Source organism: Hippocampus zosterae, chromosome 11, assembly GCF_025434085.1.
Source record: "Hippocampus zosterae strain Florida chromosome 11, ASM2543408v3, whole genome shotgun sequence".
Classification (NCBI taxonomy): Eukaryota; Metazoa; Chordata; class Actinopteri; order Syngnathiformes; family Syngnathidae; genus Hippocampus; species Hippocampus zosterae.
The window spans coordinates 21,065,638-21,085,918 of NC_067461.1; the positions used below are offsets into that span (position 1 = coordinate 21,065,638).

Below are 20,281 nucleotides of genomic sequence, written 5' to 3' on the forward strand. Positions count from 1 at the left end.
GTTTGGTGGTCACACGACTTCATCTACAACAGTATACGTTCCTAGTTCTGCCATAAACAAATGGTAATGAGTTAATGGAGGCATGCAAGTCTGCTTGTTACCTACTGCTGTGCCGCATTTAAGCAAAGTACTTTCTCCCAGTTCCTTACTCATGGTGTGCAGCACTGTTTTAGTGCTTCAGTTTGAGTCTAATTATCCCATTCCCTGCCTGTGTTTTGTATGACACATAATTTTATTTGTGAATTGAATTTCCTCTTGAGTGATTAGAATTCATATACAATAGTAAGAAAATTAGAGAAAAAAATTAAACCACAATGGCTAGCTCTCCAGTGCACGGTCAATTTCAGCATCAAAGGAGCCCATTGTGACATGAATGTGGGCATAAAAAAATTAGTTTCTCAACAACCATGTTAACCACAAACGAATTTCATCCACATTTATTTTGGAATCATCATAAGTGTTTGCCTTTGCCCCATGACTTAATGCCATTTACCCTGTTTACTCAAGGGCGCTGCCTTGTTCAAATTACATGGAAATGTTTGTTTATTATTGATCCGGTTCTGCCCAAAGTAAAGGTTTCGGGCCATTCCATTAATAGTAATTCTGTTTAGAAAATTACTTTAGTTATCGCGGTGCATTGTGGGTGGCAGACGCCATGTTTCATCAGACGACCAGCAATGTGGTCGTTGCTACTGGTCCTCCTGAGTTATATTCCTTTCGTTTCACCTTCAAAAGCAATGACTGTAAGTCTGCTTGTGTTTAGCATTATTTATAAATGTGTTTCGGAGATCGTTTTCCCTCAATTGTTGTCATTGGAAACTCGCTAGCTCTGAGTACTGCTAACGACGTAGCGATGATGCTAAATCGGTGCTAACAAGCTAATTAGCATGCGAAGGTACAGTACTGCGAAAACGCATTGTTTATCGTTGTTTGTCACACTTTGAGCTGCATTTATGTCCTTTGTTAAACATCTGACGATTTGTGTTGTATTTGTGTACACAATATTAATTCATGTTCTAAGTCTGTTCATTTCAGTTTCACAATTCATTGAGCTGATGTCACAGTTGTTCACTGTATTCATTCATTCATCTTCCGAGCCGCTTGATCCTCACTGTATGCAGTCAAGAAAACCGCAATAAAGGAGCAAGACGCTCAGTTTCCTGGCTCATGAATAAATGAGTTTGGCTTCCTGTTGACCTGTGTTAACATACTCGTAGTATCAAACACGTAGCAATAACAGTACAGTGAAAAGCCATTGTCAGCAATTGGTGCAAGAAAGAACCACAACCCAGCGATGGACAACGCCCAATAAGAAATGGCTTACTCCGAAGCCAAAGCATCATCAAAGGCATCATCCAAACACTCATCAATATTGTCCTCAAAGTCCAGTGTACTGGAAGCAGCCATCTTGACAAGAGCCTCTGCAGAAGCTACAAATGCTAAAGCTTTATACAGGAAAAAACTATTGGAAACCAAGAAACAACAAGCAAAACTGGAATTAGAAAAAGCAACATTAGAGGCAGATCTAGATCTGCTGGAGATGGAGAAGGAAGTGGCAGCCGCTACAGCGAAAGCGGAAGTCCTAGAAGCAGCTGTAGCGATCGAAAAAGGCAAAGCTGAAAGCGTCGAGTACAGTCCCACTACAAGCAGTAAGAGAACGAACTATGTAAGTATGTGCAACACCAGACCCAGCTGAAGTTGCAAGTTCAATCGGCAAGGACACATTTGTTCACCTCAAGGACACCCCGTAATGTTAAGCCCATAGTTGAAAAGTTGCCTCCAAGTCTCCAAGAAAGATGGCTTCACACAAGCTCAAAATACAAAAAACTATATGATGGTTCCCTCCCTTTCACCATTTCATTTCACCAAATAATTTAATGCCGAGAAATAACGGCATATTTGAAGTCTAGATGGCGCCCGAGTAGGCGGCCGTCGGCAAGTGCTCTCATGAGCATTGCTTTTTTTGTTGTTTTTTTTGGTTTGTTTTGTCACTTTGTTGTTACGTCGTGTGGACCTGATGTGGTCTTTTCAGCATTTTTTGGCCACGACTGTGCTGTACTGTGTACTGTGCTTGGTGGTTGCGCCTTCTCGGCAGCATGGGTATACCAGCACTGTTTATGCCTGGGAGGAATGTCGGCGCCATTTGACTGTCGTTGCTGGACAGTCCCGGGGCGCTTGTGTCTTGCGCCTGTTATGGGCAACATTTTTCACAACCCCATTTTGTTCAGCGGAGAGATCGGTGCTGTTGAATGGTCTGCAGTTGGATGGATGTAAGGCTTGAGGAGCCGACGATGAGAAGAAAGGAGCGTTAGCGCGGAACGCAGATGTGGAGCTGGGAGTCGCGGCTTGAAATTGAAGTGGATTTACATGGGACAGGAGATGTGAGCCAATCTCTTTTTCGTCAATGGACACTACAGCTTCGTGTTTGCTTTCAAAACTTAGCTTGTAGCAGACGTGTGCACATTTTCAGCATGACGTCTCAGATCCACTGGTGAAAGGACACTTTGATCCTCTCCTCTTTCATCTATAACTGCTTCAAACAACAAAGTGTATGTAGAAAAGTGGTGAAGATTGCACGACTGTCTGTGTCCTATGTATTGTGTTGTTATTTTTGTTATTTTCACTTCAAAATGGCGCCGTGTGAGTGGTTGCCTTTTCAGCAGCGCCTATATTTTGTGGTTCTACTTCTTCCTTTCATAACTTTGCTGCTGTGAATCAGGAATTTCTCCATTGCAAGACTAATAAAGGTTTTCTTATTTTATGTTTCTTTCTATACTTTTTGTCTTCTACTTTCTCCCTATTATATTTTTGTTGCTGTAAATTGGGAATTTCTCCGTTGTGAGACAAATAAAGGTTTTCATATCTTATATCTTCACACAGTCAATACAGATCACGTCATATTGCGTTAAGGTGTATCGAATAGCTAAATAGAGGGGCCCTTTTTTTAACCGACTTCGTAACTTGGACCACACAGTTCAAAGGCGCTTTGCACTGCACTTTTCCAGGTCGGAGATCGCAAAAGTCCGTCTTCCCGCATTCAATGAATGCAGCATTACGACACATCTACAAAGTATAAGCATCACCGGGAAGTAAACAAAAAACAGGGACTACAACTCATCACATGACGAGAGACACAGCTGTGGAAGAGTCAAGTGAACAGGAAGAACTGATTGGCTGACACAGCCTAGTATGTTCACACTGCAGCTTAATTTCTGAAAAGTCCGACCTCGTCGCCCTACATATGCGACAAGTCTTTTGATTTCATCTTATGTTCAGTAGTACAATTGCGAGTTATTTTCTTTCAAATCCAACCCGGGCTCTTTCGTTTGCGGATATAATCGAATATCTACGCTATGCGTCTGCAGTATGAACGCTCATCCGCACGGGCACACGCACGCATCACATCTGAAATGTAGTTAATGTACGTCATCAAAAGCCCAATATGCACTCCCAGAGTGTTCGGAAGACGACTGACATTGTCCGTGAATCTGCAAAGTTGTTTTGAGTAACAGCCGTCGTCTTTCCATTTGACTTTAATTTCATCCCACGTGGACATATGCCCTGCATTCATATATATGCTTTTTGTTCCCCATCTAATGTCTCAGATACTTTTATTTCAGTTGTATAAAATGAATGTTTTTGCCCATCTGTGATTTATATCGTAATTCATGTCAGTGACCAGGTGTTATGGTCTCCAGGATTACACATTTAAAATGATTTGACATCATGAATACATATTTTTTCTGATTTTCCAAATATCTTTGAGCCCTCGAAAATGTAGATACACTGCAGAAAATGTGGTCAAGGCAGTTTGAAAATGGTGAATGAGGTTATTTTTTGCGGGGCCTGTCGGCCAAATGTAACCATTTTATTTAAACTCCACTGTGTTTATGTCAAAACTATTTCTGAACCTAACTGCACGTGTCATTCACCCCATCATAACTGGACAGCATAGGACGGATTTCCTTCAGTTTCTGATCAATACAATTAAGTACACAGCCTGACTCAAGCAGTGCGGTACTCCACCTTGCCAGGTTGAGAAGCTTTGCAGTATTCTCATAAAATAGCATTTACACGTCAACGCACTCTGAAATTTTAGTTCCACCTCACGTGTCATATCATCATTACCACGCTTGAATTAATGCTCCTAAATCACAGCGACAATCATTTGCTTGAATAATTAAATTGTACGTCCCCAGCACCAAACAATATGAATGACAAATTTAAAGACTTCATTTTTAGACGTTGTGATCTCACTTGTCTTTCCTGTTATTGCACTGCCATCGCGTGTTAAACGGATGTCACTGCAACTGGTCTCGAAAAGGTGCTCATTCTAATGCAGTTCATCACATTCATCCCAATTACATGCTCATCACCACTTCGGAGAAAACAGAAATGTGGTATAAAAGGACCTTCAACATAAGGACTTGATCAGCTTCCTCCCAAAAAGCACTTTTTGTAATTGCTACGTACTGTGGTGATGCCAGGTTGCACATATCATTTTTAGCGGTGAGTGTCGTTTCTTTTTCTTGGGACTGCTTGGGAAAACGTAAAAAGTAAATTCAAAATTCAGCCTCAAGATTGTCATTGTTATGAAAAAGTCCTCTATGGTAATTCAATACATGAAGAAATCACCACACTTGGTTCGGCTATTATCACTTGAAGAATGAAAGGTCAACAGGTGTACAATGAACAATCTGCAAGTTCTCTGAGGAGCTGCAGTCAGCTCTTCTTTTAAATAAAGCTACCATGAAAGGGTGGCAGGGTGGAACAGTGGGCAACTGGTTAGCAACGTGGGGTTGCGGATGGTTGTTTGTGTATGTGTGCCCTGCGATTGTCTGGCAACCAGTTCAGGGTGTACCCCGCTAACTGCTTGAAGACAGCTGGGATAGGCTCCATCATGCCCGCAATCCTCGCGAGGATAAACGGATTAGAAAATGGATGGATGGAGAGGGTGGGAAAAGGCCAACAGTGATAACCATCCAAGGCTACATTTACACCGTTATTGGCAGCTCCTTTGGCCCGAAACCACTGCGCCGTGGGATTTTGGCCATTTTTTTCTCTGTATTCGAGTCCTGTTAACTTTTCTCACGGCCGATCAGGATTTCTCATGAGAGGGGTGGGGAAGGAGATGACTGCTGGATCCTGCTACCTGTTGTTCAACTGGACATATGACACGTAGCGCCATATCCGATTCAATGAAATATGAAACGCAGTGCCATATTCGATTTAATGTTGTTATAATATATATCAATGCACAGAGTACAGACAACCAAATGCAGTCAGCGTCTTCACAGAAATTCAAACAGAGCAGAGAGTACAGACTGTATATCAAATGAAGCAGATTATAAATAAAATGGTACATAAGATATTGTTAAAAAATAAGGTGGCACGGTGGATGGATGGTTCGCACGTCCTTTACACAGTTCTAAGGTTCGTGGTTTCATATCCAGGCTCCGGCCTTCCTGTGTGGAGTTTCCATTGTCTCCCCAAACTGGACTCGTTTCCTCCCACATTTCAAAAATATGCACGGGGACTGAGAACTGCAAACTGTCCTGGATGTGAATTGTCTATTTGTGCCCTGTGATTGGCTGATGACCAGTTCAGGGTGGACCCCGCCTCTCGCCGACAGTTAGCTGGGATGTGCTCCTGTGCTGGAGCGCGCACAGGAGCACCCACGACCAGGTACGTACTGTCGAAACTCTGCCCAGGATTTTGAGATGGAGAGGCCTCCAGCGCGTGCGACCAAAGGTCACACAGAGAAACAATTAAAAAACAAAGTAATAATGCTTGAACTTCCGTGTGTGTGTGTGTGTGGGGGGGGGGGGGGGGGGGTAATGCTACAAGATAAACCCTCTAATATGAGATTATACAATACTTGCTGCACCACATTATTTCATTGGTTTCTGTTCAGCTCTTTTCAGTATCTTGATGTTAAATTTACGTTTTGATAGTAATTGGCAAAGGCTCAAAGGCACCAAACATGATAACCAAAAGAAAGAGCTGGAGTTGGCTTCCAAATAAATAATAGCAGAGTTAAAAAAAAAAAGAAAACAATTAATCAATTTTATCATGATTTGAGAATTAAATAACCTTTGTGGAAAGAAAATATGCAAATTTACTGTGCAGAGTTCTACCTTCTTAGATATATTCCATTTCAAACAAAAGATATCAGAATGACCTGGATGAATGTCAATATCCATGAGCATAGACATCAGATGTTTGGTTGACTCCACTACTTTTGGTTGCTCTGTGTAATTCAATTGATATTTATCCCTTTTATTAAAATCACTTCTAATGTGTTCTTGGGATATTCCCGATATAGCAGCTGAGGCTTCAGGTGAAGAGGGACTTACTCCTTTGAAAAGCCTTACCTTTTTTATATCAGGCAAAAACAGCACTGCTTTGTAAAGTCATGCAAACCAATTTGTATGTCTTAAAAGCATTTGACACTCTAACTTTGATTTAATGTAAGTATTGTACCTTTTCTGCACTTACTGTCAGAGGTGAGCATTTTGTCAGTACAGTACTGACAAGTCTGTCAGTCCGTCACTGACGGAACCCGTTATGGTAGCAATTGATGAATGATAGGAAACCAGAATAAAATTGAAGGACTAAGTAAGCACTGGGTCTTCGTCAATGTAATCGTCACGAACCGGATAAAGTACCACTTAGTCCGTCCGTCACTGATGGACGTCCATTTTTGACGGCTGAAAAACACTGAGTTTGTTTGCAGGGGTTTCTTCGAAAGGACTGCATTGATAATAATTGTGTGAGAGTGAGTATTCTTGTTTTCAACAGGATCTCTGCGAGGACGTGGATGGCCGGTTGTGATTGGCTAAGGAGGCAGGATCAGATGGTGTCACTTCACTTAGGTACGTCTCATATTTATGTATATTTATTTGCATATAAACCTTTATGGTGATTTACCACCAGTTCAGGGTGTACCCCGCCCACTGCCTGAAGATGGATGGGATGGGATCCAGCACACTCGCAGTTGTGAGAATAAATGGATTAGGCAATGGATGGATGGATAAACCTTTATGGTTGTGGTTTTCTCTTACATCTTGGTGAAATAATTTTGATTCAAGAACATCCCGTGTGTTTGTTCACGGGGCTGAATTGAACACGAGCAGGTTTGCTTCCACTGACGACAGTGAACCCTCATTCATCGCGGGGGTTACGTTCCAAAAAGAACCCGCGATGGGCGAAATCCATGAATTGTGTTCCTAAGGTTTTCTTCCAAGTTTCGAAAGACTTGATGAGTCAACCAATATACAACAGCCTTTATTGTCCAGATGTACATCGCTGATGAAAACTATTTTGGGGTGAAAAACTGACAAAAATATACAATTACACAATATACAGCAGACCTAAATGCATCTCAACAGCATAAAACACACATTTGTCATTGCCACATACCATTTCACCTTCTAAACAGGAATTCAGGAATATTCATTCATTCATTCATCTTCCGAGCCGCTTGATCCTCACTAGGGTCGCGGGGGGTGCTGGAGCCTATCCCAGCTGTCTTTGGGCAGTAGGCGGGGGACACCCTGAATCGGTTGCCAGCCAATCGCAGGGCACACAGAAACGAACAACCATTCGCACTCACACTCACAACTACAATTTAGAGTAATTAGAAGAAATCAAAGCTCTTGCTGTACGCATCTCATGCTTTCATCTCTTTCTTTAGACTGACCTCACGCCCAATGATAACCACGTCCTGCAACTCAATGGGAACTTCAAATATAACAGCAGGGGGCACAATAACCCCAATAAGTGTTGAGTCTTTACCATCATGCAGAAAGATCCGTTATTTTAATGTTACCGGAACTTAGAATTACGAGAGTTACGGTCAGCTTTATTTTTACAATTACTATACAATACTGCACTGTAGAAACAAACCCAAGATCAAAACATGTTTTTGTTGCAAACGTAAATTTGGTAAGCTGTACAGAGACTAGGCACACAGACTGTTGACATTGGTCTCCAGTCCCTTTGCCACTCAAGATGTAGAACACAATGCACTGTAAAAAAAACGCACTGAAAAAAAAGTGAAACAGCAAAGTGCAGTGAAACTGCGTTAAAGCGAGGGTTTACTGCAGATTGGAAATTATTTGCGCTTCCTGCATAGTAGGTGGCATTATACACCAAAGCGCTGTCATCCACCAATGGGTCAAGAAGAAGAAGCAGAAGCACACAACATAACAATCATTTATAGAAAAAGAGTGGATGTGCGAGCTACTTGCATTGGATTTTACCCTTGGTCACAATGCACAGCTGAATTCTGGTTTAGATAAGCCATTTTAAACTATAATTTATGAAACATAAATCCAAACCTTTTTGCATTTTAGGGGTTAAAAATAACTGCAGGCAGTCACCAATGAAATTGATTGCCAAATAAGTGTATGTGTAATGTATAGGAGAAGCTCTTTAGGCAGGAACCGTATGATGTCGATACACTGATAGATAGTGGCCTCCATTTACCATTTTAATCACCGGATTTTTCATCTATTATGCAATGATGTGGGTTTTTGGGGGGGATTGGGGCAGTGGGGGGATGATAATAGGCGCAGTGAATGACCGGTCAAATTCACTGACATAAGTGATAAATAACATTATGGATTGACCGACTGATGAGTACCGTTTGGTTTAGCTTGAAATAAATATGACGGACTGACTATGACGGAGGGGTGCCCAGGCCACTGACGGATGATGAATGACGGACTGACAAATGTGTGAAAATTGCCCACCTCTGGTTACAAGTACATACTGTACTTCATTTCTTGCAATAATTTGAGTGTTTTTCAAAACATGTTTAACTGAGGAAGAGTTGCGACCAATTCAAACAATTATGCAGTCTTTCAACCCCTTTGAAGGAAGTCCTATAAAATAGCCTAAAATGGACACTTACTCCTCATTCAATGATTCTCAGCATTGATGATTTGCTATTTTGGTACAATAAGGTGCCATGACTGCCAAAAGGTATGCAATATTACAATATTATGATGAATGGCAACTGACAACAACTTCATTGTTCCTGAGGACTGCCAACCCACCAGGCAATGAAATAAGGTGCACGGATGAAGCTTCTGGTTGAGGGAAGTGCGCTGGGACAGAATAGCACCGACTCCTGAATCTGAAGCATCCACCTGTACAATGGAAGGCAATTCAAGGTTAGGATGAAGAACAGATAAAACAGTAAAGGGCTGTTTTAGATGCACAAACCCCATTTTGACTTGTGGGATTTAAAAAAAACTTGATAGATGTAAGCCTATGTGTGGGTTCAACTTTGTTGCCGCTATTACAGATAAAACACCTGTAGAAATTGGATGTCACTCAGGAACCTCTGCAAATTGTCACTTGATGGCGGAGTGAGCCAACTGACCACAAGATGGATTTTGAGTGGATCTTTTAAACCTGACCCCTGGTCGTGGAATTGAATAGATATGAAATGAAACTTTTTCTGCTTGAATAAAGAATCTGTTTTCAAGAAGGTACTTAAGCACAAGAAGAATCTGGTGTTGGTGTTCCTGAATATTGCAGGAAAAATAATACTGTTGTCAAGATACACGAAGCAGAGCTGGTCAAACCATTCATCAATGCACTATTTCCACTCATTCGAGATCGGATCTCGGGGGGGCAGGGAAGCCCAGACTTTTTCTCCCCAGCCACTTCATCAAGCTCTTCCGAGGGAATACCAAGGCGTTTCCAATCCAGCTGAAAGAGTCTTCCCTAGTGTGTCCAGCGTTGTCCCCGAGGCTTCCTCCCATTGAGACATTCCTGGAACACCTCACCTGGGAGTCATCCTTAATGCACCATAAGTAGATGCTCAAGCCACCTCAGCTGGGGCTCCTCTCGATGTGGACCAGCAGTGGTTCTACTCTGAAACTCTCTCGGCTGAATGAGCTTCTCACCCTGTCCTGAAGGAATAGACCAGAGACCCTTCAGAGGAAAATAATTTCAGCTGCTTGAACATGTGATCTTGTTCTTTCGGTCTTGACCCACAGCCAATGACCATAGATGATGGGAGGAACATAATCGACTAGTAAATTGAGAGCTTCGCTTTTCGGCTCAGCTCCCTCTTCACCACGACATATTGATCCAGAGTTCATGTCACAGCAGATGCTTCCATGATCTGACTGTCATCTTTCCCTCAATCGGGCACAAGACCCCAAGATGCTTGTACTCTTCTTCCTGGGCTACGATCTTACCCCGACCTGAAGAGGGCACACCCCCTTTTTCTGACTGAGGACCATGGTCTCAGATTGTGTGGTGCTTATTTTCATCCCAACCCCTTCACACTCAGCTGCGAACTGCTCCAGTGTGAGTTGGAGATCATGGCTTGCTGGGGACAACAGTACCATGCCGTCTGCAAAAATCAGATATCGTATGCCTTGGCTGAATTTGTACATTTTGTCCATAATGGGCAATCAAATTTACTCCAACTTGCTAGCGGTAATGCGGCCCAAACTCTGATATCATTGATTCCAGGACCGAACAGCCCATATCAGTAACCCATACGCACCGACCACAGAACCTCCAGAGGGAAACGGTCAACACTTTCTCCAAGTCCACAAAATACATGTTGACTGGCTGGGCAAACTCCCATGCACCCTCGAGGACCCTGCTGCGGGTGTAAACCTGGTCCACTGTTCCATGGCCAGGACGATAACTGCACTGCTCCTTGGAAATCTGAGATTTGACTTCCCAATGGACCCCCTTTAGTTGTAACACACCCTCTGCCACCAAGAGGGGCAATCACCACCCCTGCAATGCCCTGTACTTTGGAGTCAGCCAGTCCTCCATTAAGCACCTTCAGCTGGTCCAGAATGCCGCTGCTCGCCTCTTGACTGGTACTCGTAAGAGGGAGCATATAACTCCTACTCTGGCAACCCTTCACTGGCTCCCCATTTATTTTAGAGTTATTTTCAAGATCCTCCTCTTCGTTTTCAAATCTCTGAATAATCTCGCGCCACCTTACCTTTCTGAGCTCATCCGCCCCTACACACCTGTCCGGCTCAGGTCTGTGGACCAGTCTTTGTTAGAAGTACCAAGAACTAAACTGAGGCTCAGAGGGGATCGAGCCTTTTCTATTGCTGGTCCCTCTCTCTGGAATGACCTCCCACTGAACATTCGGCAAGCCTCCTCGCTGCCCATCTTTAAAGCCCTCCTCAAAACTCACTTGTATTCTTTGGCGCTCGACTCAGCATGACTTCGATTTGTTCTTGATTTTACTGCTTGGTGCTTTCTACCGCCTTTATTACCGATTCGTCTGTTTATTGTGTATGTTAAATCGCTCCATGTACAGCACTTTGTATGCAGCGATGGCTGTTTGAAAGTGCTCTATAAATACTGTTGACTTGACTTGACTGTCTGCCAATCTAAAGGCACTGTCCTCATTTTCCACACGATTTTGTGGAGGCGTGCCAACTCGAACAGCCCCACAACTGTGACTTAAAGCCCAGAGGTAGGAGAGCCCGTGTCACAATGTTCCCAGTTGAAGTCAGCAGCACCCCATCTCCACTATAGTTATAATGGTGTACTGTATCCCCCTCCTGAGATGCCAAATGGTGGACCCAAATTTCCTCCAAGACGTCTGGATGTTTTTTCCCACGGTCTCACCGAATTCCTTCAGAGGGCCAAAGGCCAAAAAGGCCCGATAGGACTCCTTCAGCTGGACAATACCTCTTACTGCTGGTGTCCGCCAATGGGTTTGGGCGTTGCCCCACAGTAGGCCCCGACCATCTTATTGCTAGAGCTTTGGGTGATCGCCTTGTCAATGGAGGCAAGGTACATTGTCAATTCAATGTCTCACACCTCCCTTTGGATGTGGGTCAGATTTTGACAGGGGTGGGAGTAAAATCATCTTCTGACAGCGATTCTACAATAACTTTAGGTCAGATCTAAGACACTACCAAATGATGATCAGTTGACCGTTCCGGCACCAATGGATGTGAGGGAGGATACCGTTCATCGGAGATAACAGGGCCGCCATACAACTTTAGACAAGAGCAGAAGCAATAATGATGATGAGGGTGTCATTCGCCAAGCGACTAGTATAACCCAGCAATGATGACAGTTTGGGCCGCCTCGACATTCTGTTCAATTCCTGGTAGGTACTATTTCAGCCCCATTTAAAAATCAGCAAATAAAGTGCTTTTGGTAGACCTAGCCACACCCAGAATGACTAACCTAAAGCGGCAGGAATTTTCTCATTTGGTCAGTCTGTGTTACTGACTATTCAGGCAGCTATTTTGTGCGGAATGGATGATACAACCATTTACTAATGAGGAGAAATTCTCTCTCTCTCTCTCTCTCTCTCGTATCACAAAAAGTACCGACTTTAGTATCCATCCCTAGTCTTGTCTAAAGTGTTTACCCAATAATTTTAAAACATGAGAATCAGCCTTTAGAGTAAAACTAGTTTCTTGGGCTTAATAAGCAGACATTGAAGGGGCCTTTATCATGGAAAATTCCACAAATCAGTCATCTCTTGAGTCTACCTAGGTAGTTTTCTATTCTGGTCTTCAAATTGTGAAAAAAACTCCCGGTTAACAAAAGTCCGTAACCTCAAGCAGTGGTTCTTAACCTGGGTTCAATCGAACCCTAGAGGTTCCGTGAATCGGTCTCAGGTTCGACAGAGCCTTTGCCATGGAGGTTAAGACATATCCAACTCAACATGTCAATTAGTTATGACATGCCTGCTTGGCCATCACTGGCTGCAGGAGATCACATTACATTGCTTGTCCAATCAGTGCTGCAGGAAAATTAGTTCGCTCAATAGTCAACGTGACTGTCGTTTTTAACAAATGCATTTTTTATGTCCTGAATTTGTAAAAAGTCACATTTTTGTTTTTCGCCAATGAAGGGTTCGGTGAATATGCATATGAACTGGTTGGGTTTAGTACCTCGAACAAGGTTAAGAACCACTTCCCTGAAGATTGATTCACACATTGAGATGATGCTGAATGATATTTGGAGTACTCAAGATTGTGGCGACTTACCAGTGATTAGTGGCGTAATGCAGGGAAGATTGTGCCATTGTATCATTGGTAGCCAAAGGAGTCATGGTTCTCATTGTCTGTGATGATCCAGACATATGCGATAGTGACAAGATTGTGACCTCCTCTGCCTTGTGCATTCTTGTGTGGTAAGCCGTCCTCTGCCGAGCTGGAAAGGCTTCCTCCACTGTCATTGAAGGCCGACTCGGGTACGAAGACGTGAATGTTATGGGGTCCAGGGTTGATCACAGGAGTATAGGTCATACAGTCATACATGCTTCTGAAGATGCACTCAGGAAATCCACTGATTGATCCCATTCATATTAACAAAACAGTTACAGTATCGAAACAAACAGTGACATTTATCAGCTTCTCAAGTATCATCTCAAGCAATCAGTTCAACTTTTATTTCTGGATTTAATCCTGGCTGAAAGTTGCTCCAAAGAGCTGTTATCAAACGAACAAACTGGAGCATTCAGCTACTGAAGGCTTCTCTGGTGAAAACTCAAGAAGCTGATTAATTATTTGCGTTTATTTGGGTGATCAAAAACTGCCACACTTCCACAATAAACGTGGGCAAGGAAGAATACCTGGACAGCAGTTGCTTATTGCCATAGCTTATAGCCTCAACTTGCAAATCCAACAAAGTTGCAGCATCCATGAATTTGTGAATCGAGGGGTTGCATTGACTCGTGAGCTAGAGATATCCTTATGTAATTGTTTAGCATTTGTGAGGTCATTGGCTGGAGTATTGTTAGAATTGGCAAATGATCAAAGGATAGATCACTGCAGACACAAAGGGGCAACAATTACATGGGTTGTATTGAACCAAAAGAGTGAAAAGCAGAACAATCTAAGTAACGAAAATGAAAAACAATGATGGTAAAAAAATAATTGCAAGTACAAAACAAAAGTGGATGGAGCTGCAGTGGGCGGAAGGTACAGGCTTAAATAAAAAAAAAAAATGAACTCTTACCGACATGACACTGAAAAATCACACAGGTGCATACTAATACCAAAAGCAAAGTATAAGTATGATGAGATGAGATCCAACAAGTAACGAGCAAGACTAAACAAGAGCTATAGCAACAAGCAACGCAGCCAGTAAGGCACACATCTAAATACCATACGAGGCAAATGCTACCAGTTGCTTCAAGAAAGCTCAGCCCACCAGCCCGCCAAAAGGATTGTAGAAACAGAACCTCATCACCGGCAGGCAAACACACAAAACATGTCAGATACTGTATCAAGAGGTACTTGAATATCACATTGCGTACTTGCTGTATGCCCCAACGTGATACATGCATACTTTTCGGAGGGGGCGGGGGGTCACTTTGCTCATGCTTCTAAATAAATTGGCATCCGAAAGCAGACTCTGGTACTTCCAGATATTGTGATCCATTTAAACATCAGCGAACCCTTGCGACGTAGTTCTTATCTTCATTACTGTTTCCAATGCTTATTGACTTAATGCAGTGGCGGTAGAAGTTTACAAGCCGTGTCTGGCTCAGTTTAAATGCCATGGACATGATGGCCATGCCAGAAATAGTGAAGAGTGAAGTAAGCATGAAAAAATTGGGATGATGAGGGACAATGTCTCCAAAACCAATAGTGGTGAGTGTAATAAAACAGAAGTAGTAAGGGTCAAATCCCTTCATTTCTGTCTCCCACACTGGCAGAATCAAACCTCCAAGAAAAATGTAAGTAAACACGATGAAAAGAATAAGCATAAATGGTACATTTAGCGTTTCCATCGTATCTCCTATTTCTGTCAAGTCCCAAATGGCCAATCCTTTGGACAATGGCGCCATTCGATTCAGTTCTGGGCAGGATAGGCTCCTGAGCAGGGGTCCCTTTCGCTGGAGCTTCTCTTTGACAAGAATCTTCTCAAAGATTTCTCGATTTTTTTGGAACTGCATTGAATTGGACTTCACATTCACATGACTTTGCAACGCTTTCCGGATGGTGAGTCGTTCGTGAAGCGCAATATCATGGCTGAAAACAGTGGTACCATCCTCCAATGTCCGATGGTTCGACTTCCTTGCTTTCTTGTGAGTCCTGAGCTTGGACCAACTGTGTGAGTGCAGGACTTTGAAAAAGGCGTGAGCATGAACATATGCTTTGGTCAGCAGCTTAGCAAGGAAATCTCCAATATCAAGCATGACTAAAAGCATGAGCGGAATGCCCACCATAGCGTACAAGACACACGACACCTTACCAGGTAGGGTGACTGGATAGATGGCCCCATACCCTGCAAAGCACATGGAACAAAATAAACACAATCAGTGTTAAATGCACTTCACAAGAACACAGTCAGAAGGAGTCATCTTGCATTTTGACAATTCAAGGCCTCATACAGCTGAACATCAACGAGCTGGGCTGGGAACTGCTCCCCCATGCCCTTTACAGCCCAGACCTTGTCCCTCCGACTTTCCCCTGTTTGGTCCCTGAAAAATCATTCACGACAGGTATGAAGTATTGAAAGTAACGATGAAGTAAAAAGTGTTGTGAGCGACTGGCTGAGATATCAGTCCAAAGATTATTACGATGAGGGTACATGGAAGCTTGTGCGTAGATGGGAAAAGTATGTGACACTGCTGGGAGACCATGATGAAAAATAAAAAAATAAGCTTCGATATGTATTAGAAGTTATCATATGGAAGAATTTACCTTATTCATTGACTGACCCTTGTCAGCGTGTGTCTCTCTCTCTCTCTCTCTCTCTCTTTCTCTCTCAATCTCTCTCTCTCTCTCTCTCTCTCTATATATATATATATATATACATATATATGTATATATACATATACATACATACACACACACACACACACACACACACACACACACACACACACACACACACACACTAGGGCAGGTGTTGTGTGTTGCAAACAGCTCCAAAGGTGATGTCAAGGCGGAAGGGGCCCTTCATTATGTTTTTGTGCAGTGCTGAGTTGAACTAAAATGGCGATGAAGAATGGGGCAAAGGAGTGGGTAATGATTTGTTCTGTAGAGTCACTGATTTTGTTCAGGCCCTTTTTATCCACAGCTGTATAGCCTGCATACCACATTGAGATGCAGCATATGAGGATGCTCTGTATGTCGAATGCCTCCAGCAACTTCCTTTTCCGCATGTTTCCTCTTGAGCACTCTGATAAAGTGAATCATCATTTGAGAAATGCTGACTTCAAGATTCCAATAAAGTGATTTCAAACACTCATTTTCATACCGAGTCAATTATATACTTATATACTAAACAGTGTACTGAAATGTTGTGCGTTGTGTCTTTGACCTCATGATGTTGCTTGTTAAGAGCTAAATTATGCGAAAGACAACCACACAACAGGAAAATGTGCCATTAACCCCTAACAAGCTCTCCTTTTGTGGCATGTAAAAGCATTCTCCTCTCCTGTTAGAGTTACGGGCCATTAGCCATTAGCAGACTTAGGGTGTGCAGAGTTGGAGGAGTGGGGGATTCAGGGTGGGGCGGTAAATGAGGCTGTGGCCCCGGGTATCAACTTTGGACATCCGGATTAGCATCCAAAGGCCCAAGTACAGGATCTATTATTTATTATTATTATTATTTTTGATGGAGATTTATACTCCCTAACTGGAAGTGCACCCTCTCAATCTAGTGAGCACACATACAAGAGCAACCTTAACATTACACACCAGTTCAGAGAGAATACTTTTTGATTGAGTGCATTTTAGTTATTTTTCTTTCACAATAAAGTATATTTTAATGCCCGCGCGCCTCCCATCATGTTGCTTTATTTGCCAATTGAGAAACAGCTTGCTGTATGCAGCTCTGTTGGTTTATACAACTGCAAACTATATAACAATAATCCAAAGATTGGCACATTTAGTCAATTGAGTCAATAATGACTGTCAATAATGAGTGATTGTTAAATGTTTGTACTTTCTCTTCATTATTTTGTTAGAGTCAGTGAATTAGGTTTGCTGTTTTTGTTGATCTTTATGCAATGTCATTCCTTTGAATCTTCTGTCTTGCTCGCATCAGGACAAAGACTGCTAATTGCAAATACACTATTGTGATACAAACACAAATATGGCACTCCCCATATAGAATATTGACATGAATATTCAATTGGCTCTACATGACAACATTTACTGAAAAAGCCATCCCTCCTATTGCCTTGATTAGGCTTGTCATACTGTGGAGACCATCTGTCTCTCTGTCTCTTCTCAGCTATTCCGATCATCCAAAAGCAGCTGTGTCTCATCTCTCATTTATGAGAGCTACTGGTTACAATTTTTTGGGGCAAGGGGGGGCGGGGGAGGGGGGGGGGTCATAGCTTGGTCGAAGAGCATTGCATTTTCATTTTTCCGACAAGTGTGTGCACTATTATTTACCGTATCTAATCCTTGCGGATAGTCTCACACAGGATGCATTGCTTCTTAAATTAATTTCAGTCATAAAATGACATTTGTATCAATAACTAACTCAAAGCCTTTCCGAACCTGGATTAGTATTCACCTCTGGTTTCATCACTTGGATTTCGTTGTGTTTCTCAGTATTTAAAGGCAACTGCTGCCAGATGTTTCTGAACTTCTGGCAGTGTTTAAGATGGTTCATAGACCACCGCAATCCTTAGTTTTTTCCTAGTGAGTATTTCTGATCGTTTATTTCAATCAAACAGCACAATGAGCAATCTCAAAAGCTCTGAAGTGTACCAATACCTAAACATTCATAATGTCGGTCATAAAGAGGTTGGACACAGCTTTCTGTAGCTGAAAGCAGACATATGAGCCAGCCAAAGCTACCACTTCAGATTGCATGGTAACCACATGACCGGAATACTTCATGTAAACAAGCTTCATGTCACATTATATCATAAAACTGCAATCAATCTTCAAAGTTTACGTGAACATCTGTACATATGTCAACTTCAATTGCCCGCTGCAAATATTAAAAGGATTGGCCCCATTATTTTGAATATGATGAGCTTAAAGGTTTCCTTGCCATGGGCGATTACTAGACCTTCATGACAAAAACGCTTATTGTCCATCCAGCCATCCATTTCCTGATCCGCTTTATCCTCACAAGTTTCTTCAGGCAGTAGGAGGGGGACACCCTGAACTGGTTGCCAGCCAATCGCAGGGCACACAGAGACGAACAATCATTTGCCCTCACACTCACACCGAGGGACAATTTCGAGTATCCCATTAACATTAACCTGCCATGCACGTTTTGGGAATGTGAGAGGATACCGGAGTACCCTGAGAAAACTCACACAGGCACGGGGAGAACATGCAAACTCAACACAGGACAGCTGGCGATGGAATCGAACCCTACACCTCTGCTGACACACTATTGATCAGTCCATAGGAGAGGATGTTCTTTTTATTTTTTTAATAATAAATTATTGAGCAATCTAAAGTGTTTAAAATGGTGTGCGGTCTTTCATGCTGCTATATTAACAGTAGACCAAACATAATGCTTTTGGGGTCTCGTGAAAAAATGTGGATCTTGGAGATTTGCGGATGCCACCCAATGCATGCGATATATATTGTTGGCCAACTTCTATTGTACATGTGCAAACTGCATTGTTAACAATGTGGGAGGTTAGCAAATGAGATATACCGTAGTTGTCTTTGACCATACATTCATAACTGGTCATATTGGGCTGGTTAATGAATGCTTATTCATTTGTGAGGGAATCACTGTGAACTCACCAACAGTCGTGAAGACTGTGCACACGAAGAACATGGACCCAAAGAAGGTCCAGCTGTCAGGTTGTTGGAGCCATATGGTCTTAAAGCCATCGCTCATTTTATGCTCCACTTCGTCCACTATGTTTTGGTGGGTGTACGATGAGTTATCTACAGTTAAAATAAAAGTTGTGAGCGTTACTTGGTTGTGGGGGATAACCTAATGTGCAAAGTCTTGATATGAACAGGAAAAGTTAGTTAACATGCAAAAGAAGGCACACTCGAATGCCATTCCAGAATTATTTGTCAAACGTACTGGTGAGATTCTGGACATGCCGAATAATGTGTCCCAAGAAGCCATGGTATTCCTGTTTGGAACGGGGTGCTCTCCCTTCAATGTATTGGAACAAAAGTGCGCCCAGCGCCGCATAGCCGACCAGAGACACGCACAGCATGACGTGAGGAAGGAGCTTCCAAAACCACACCGAGCTCGCCTGGAACTTGCCGATGGGGCTCATTGCTTGCTTGTCTGGCGTAGATCCCATTTTCTCGCTCCTCAATTGTCCTCTCCTTCTTCCGCCGTTGCAGGGCTCCGACAGTTGGTGCGGGAAGCACTCGTCTTGTCTTGATGCTTCACAAATGCGCTCTGGCTCTGCGTGCGCACACACACACACACACACACACACACACACACACCACATCATTGTACATGCAGATCACAAAGACGACCCTGACGCCCCCACGGGCGGTCCACCATATACACTACCTAATTGTATTGCTGCCTGCGGTGCAGTTATGACCGACATGGTTGGACCACTTTGGAAATCAAGCTCAGCTAAAAATACAAAGTATATGAGAATAAAGTGTTAAACTATCCCAGCATTGGAGACATTCATAGATATCCACAATTTGATTCAGATTTACAATATTCATTGAGAAAGTATGGTAAATGCCACATCATGCTCTAGCTTGTCATGTAATCAAAAGAAAGTATTATAGAAGCACCTTTTTCAGGGTGAGCACCAACATCTAATGGGTTCTTCTTTGGCCATTCATGCACGTCCCCTCTGCCAAATCAGCTCTTACGTGTAATCATGTGAACGAACCAAAAAAAAAAAAAAAAGAAAGAAAATGTAGACATTTTGCAAATGTGAGAGCAGCTAAGCTAATTTGCAAGAAGATGTCATCATATTATTGTCAGTGTGCTGCAAAGAGGTGACATCAGTGTGAACGCTTAGTAAAAAATGATCTTCAAAGCTACTGTGTGACACATCACATTTACATCATTGTCTCAGTATATGTGTGCTATACCATTTAAAAAAACAAAATGTCGTGTTTATACTTTATAGCCCATCATGGGCTATAAATGACTCCTTTAGTGTCAGATTTACAAATATATAAAGCAAAAAGGGTAGCTTATTCAATTGGCTCAACATTATATTTGCGACATGCAGATATACGGCAAGCAGCACGAGCCAGTTGCATGTATCAACCCAGTTTGTGATGATTGCGCAATGCAATGACCATTCAGAGGTGAGGCTCTGCCTCACCTGCCTCCCCTGACCGCACGTCCCTGAGCCCATGGTACTGTATAAGCCGGT

General features: G+C 42.6%; 1 protein-coding gene across 2 annotated transcripts; it reads right to left on the reverse strand.

The window, feature by feature from the left end:
• Positions 1 to 13,399: 13,399 nt before the first annotated feature.
• Positions 13,400 to 19,801, reverse strand: kcnk18 (potassium channel, subfamily K, member 18). Of its 2 annotated transcripts, XM_052081111.1 has the most exons (5): positions 19,686 to 19,801; positions 19,447 to 19,515; positions 18,997 to 19,332; positions 18,705 to 18,851; positions 13,400 to 15,258 (listed from the first exon to the last, which is right to left on the reverse strand). In XM_052081111.1, exons 2-5 carry the CDS (start codon positions 19,484 to 19,486, stop codon positions 14,417 to 14,419), a joined length of 1,365 nt encoding a protein of 454 aa, XP_051937071.1. In that variant the 5' UTR covers positions 19,487 to 19,515; positions 19,686 to 19,801; the 3' UTR covers positions 13,400 to 14,416. The 2 variants fall into 2 exon arrangements, with proteins under 2 accessions (XP_051937071.1, XP_051937073.1); XM_052081113.1 differs by lacking the exon at positions 19,447 to 19,515.
• Positions 19,802 to 20,281: the final 480 nt, after the last annotated feature.

Excerpts from the sequence above, each read along its gene's own strand:
- kcnk18 (XM_052081111.1), bottom strand. The coding sequence starts at position 19,486 with ATGTCGGTCATAACTGCACCGCAGGCAGCAATACAATTAG. Across the intron at positions 19,333-19,446 it reads GCAGGCAGCAATACAATTAG|AGCCAGAGCGCATTTGTGAA; the intron begins GTAGTGTATATG and ends GTGCGCACGCAG. Across the intron at positions 15,259-18,704 it reads CACAGTCTTCACGACTGTTG|GGTATGGGGCCATCTATCCA; the intron begins GTGAGTTCACAG and ends TGTGCTTTGCAG.